This window comes from Perkinsus marinus (genome assembly GCF_000006405.1).
Source record: "Perkinsus marinus ATCC 50983 genomic scaffold scf_1104296958234, whole genome shotgun sequence".
Lineage (NCBI taxonomy): Eukaryota > Perkinsozoa > Perkinsida > Perkinsidae > Perkinsus > Perkinsus marinus.
The window spans coordinates 200,166-202,300 of NW_003206847.1; the positions used below are offsets into that span (position 1 = coordinate 200,166).

At 38.5% G+C, this 2,135-nt stretch overlaps 1 protein-coding gene across 1 annotated transcript in view; it reads right to left on the reverse strand.

The window, feature by feature from the left end:
• Nucleotides 1-2,135, reverse strand: part of Pmar_PMAR006022 (Interferon-induced GTP-binding protein Mx3, putative) — a gene marked incomplete at its 5' end in the record, with an annotated part of 7,538 nt that overhangs the window by 2,129 nt on the left and 3,274 nt on the right. The window contains 4 exons of the mRNA XM_002774395.1: nucleotides 43-239; nucleotides 1,091-1,220; nucleotides 1,268-1,354; nucleotides 1,759-1,828. Of these exons, the coding sequence (XP_002774441.1) occupies nucleotides 43-239; nucleotides 1,091-1,220; nucleotides 1,268-1,354; nucleotides 1,759-1,828 (484 nt within the window). The remainder of the gene's footprint in view (nucleotides 1-42; nucleotides 240-1,090; nucleotides 1,221-1,267; nucleotides 1,355-1,758; nucleotides 1,829-2,135) is intronic.

Here is a 2,135-nt window from a genome sequence, read left to right on the forward strand (position 1 = left end):
CTGAGGAAAGCAAACATATATACCTCCAACACTAAATCTCACCTGTTCGAGCTGCCTTGCACAAGCGTCATCATAGGTCTTGTACACCAGCTGTTTTATCATCTCATTTTCCAACATCAACTTCACATGTTTCGTATACAACAACGAAAACATTTGTTCGTCAGCCGAGCCTTTTATGCTCAACATGAAATTGACAACAGCATCCTTCTGTGATATGAAAAACCACTTGATTCTCTCCGCTGAAAAGTAAAATGTGCGAGCAAATCACAATTGTAAATTCCACGGAGGAAAAAAACTCATAAATTTCTGAGGATTCCCAAATATGGAAGTACATTCACAGAGATTATCTCGCTCTGTGAACAAAACTCATTGACATAATGAAAGTAGACAATTTCAACGGCTAAAACTGATCCCTCGCGAGCTAATATGCATCAATGCAAATCTAACTAAACCGTGTTGTCGTAGTAGGCGTTAGACTTCAAACTCACACACAAAAATACAAATACAGTGCTACGGAAAAATACGCATATGCTCAACTACGTATGTTGCTGATAATATCAAAAAAATTCCGCGGAAATTTCGGAAAATTCTCATCGTCCACTTCTACCCCTATAAAAAAACTCCTGAGCTAACCTCAGGAAACCAAACACATATTTCAACACCGAGATTCAGCCTTTCCTATATTCACAGCGTTGAGGAATCGCAAGATTGCAAGATTTACCTGCATATTGTATCCTAGATTTCATTGGAATCAACGCTTCCGTACATAACAACTTCACAACAACATCCCTCCATGTCACCGATCCCATAGATACACCTGATGGACATCTTAGGAAAATAATGCACATCGTGAAACACTTCGCTCCGCTGTGCTCGAGACGTGACCTTTCTCACGTATGAAGTTCTATGCTTACTAACTCTCCCGATTTGGAAAACAGAAGATTATGATATAAACTCGGGTATATAATAATCGGCACTTTAAAAGGCGCTACGAGAATCGATTTTTCAAATTTAAAATTTCATAAAACTCACGAGTAATCTATTCAACACCCCATAGGCCTTTTTCGGACCTATTCCGTATCTTCTTTACCTCGAGCTTGGATAACATCCTTCTTTTTCGTTTCCACGCCGATTTCCGAGAATCTCAAAAAAACTTCAACTTCGTACATCAGCCTCCGAAATTGCGCACCGCCGTTAATTTCAACATCGAAAGCGGGCACCTATACAAATCTTGCAATCTTACACAATCTTGCATTTCCTCAACTACTTTTATATCGTTCCTCAAATAGTCGATGTAATCGTTCAGACTTGCAAAATCCTCACTCGGGAGCATCATGAAATCTGCACCTTCTCCCTAAACAACCACATTGAAAAATCATGAAAAAAATTTTTTTCTCAGAGAAAAAAATTCAAAAAATTACAATTTCACGCCAACTCACCAGAGTTTCACGCTGAAACTTCAAGAAAACTTAGATATAGTCATGATTAATCATCTACCAAGATCGTCATCATTACTCATACAAAAGATAATGAAGATGCAGATCTCGCTCGCCCAGCACTGAGATCTCGCGCTACTAGCAATCCGATAGTGCCGAAAATTTTTATCACTTTTTTGTATTTTTCTGGACGAAAAAGAAGAAAAAATTCATTAATACTTTGCTCATCGTAATTATTCCAAATTCATAATTTATCATCCACGCACGCACGCACAACGCGAAAATTTCGTTTGTTGCGGTATATATCCTACCACCACCTCACCTCCTCATAAGCAGCGAATGCAATGAGCTCATCTTCCAACGTCAACCTCCCGGCATCCGAGCGGACGAAACTGACAACAATAAAATTTTCAAAGAAAAAATTTTATTATTTTCCCGATCCGATCCGAACGCAATCCCATAACACTCAACTGTGACGATTCCAATGAACCCAATGTTGGAAAAAATACCAACTTCGCGAGTTGGTAACAATATGAAATTTCTGACGAAATTTTGGGTTTTTTTTCTTATTCGTTTCCGTAGAACTATAGTCAAATTCGTAGTACGTAAACTTCTATAATTAGCTTTGGAATCTCCTGAGCTCAGCTGAGGGAAACCATGCAAGGATTCATACTCCAGAACTAGAAAAGTCTATTCATG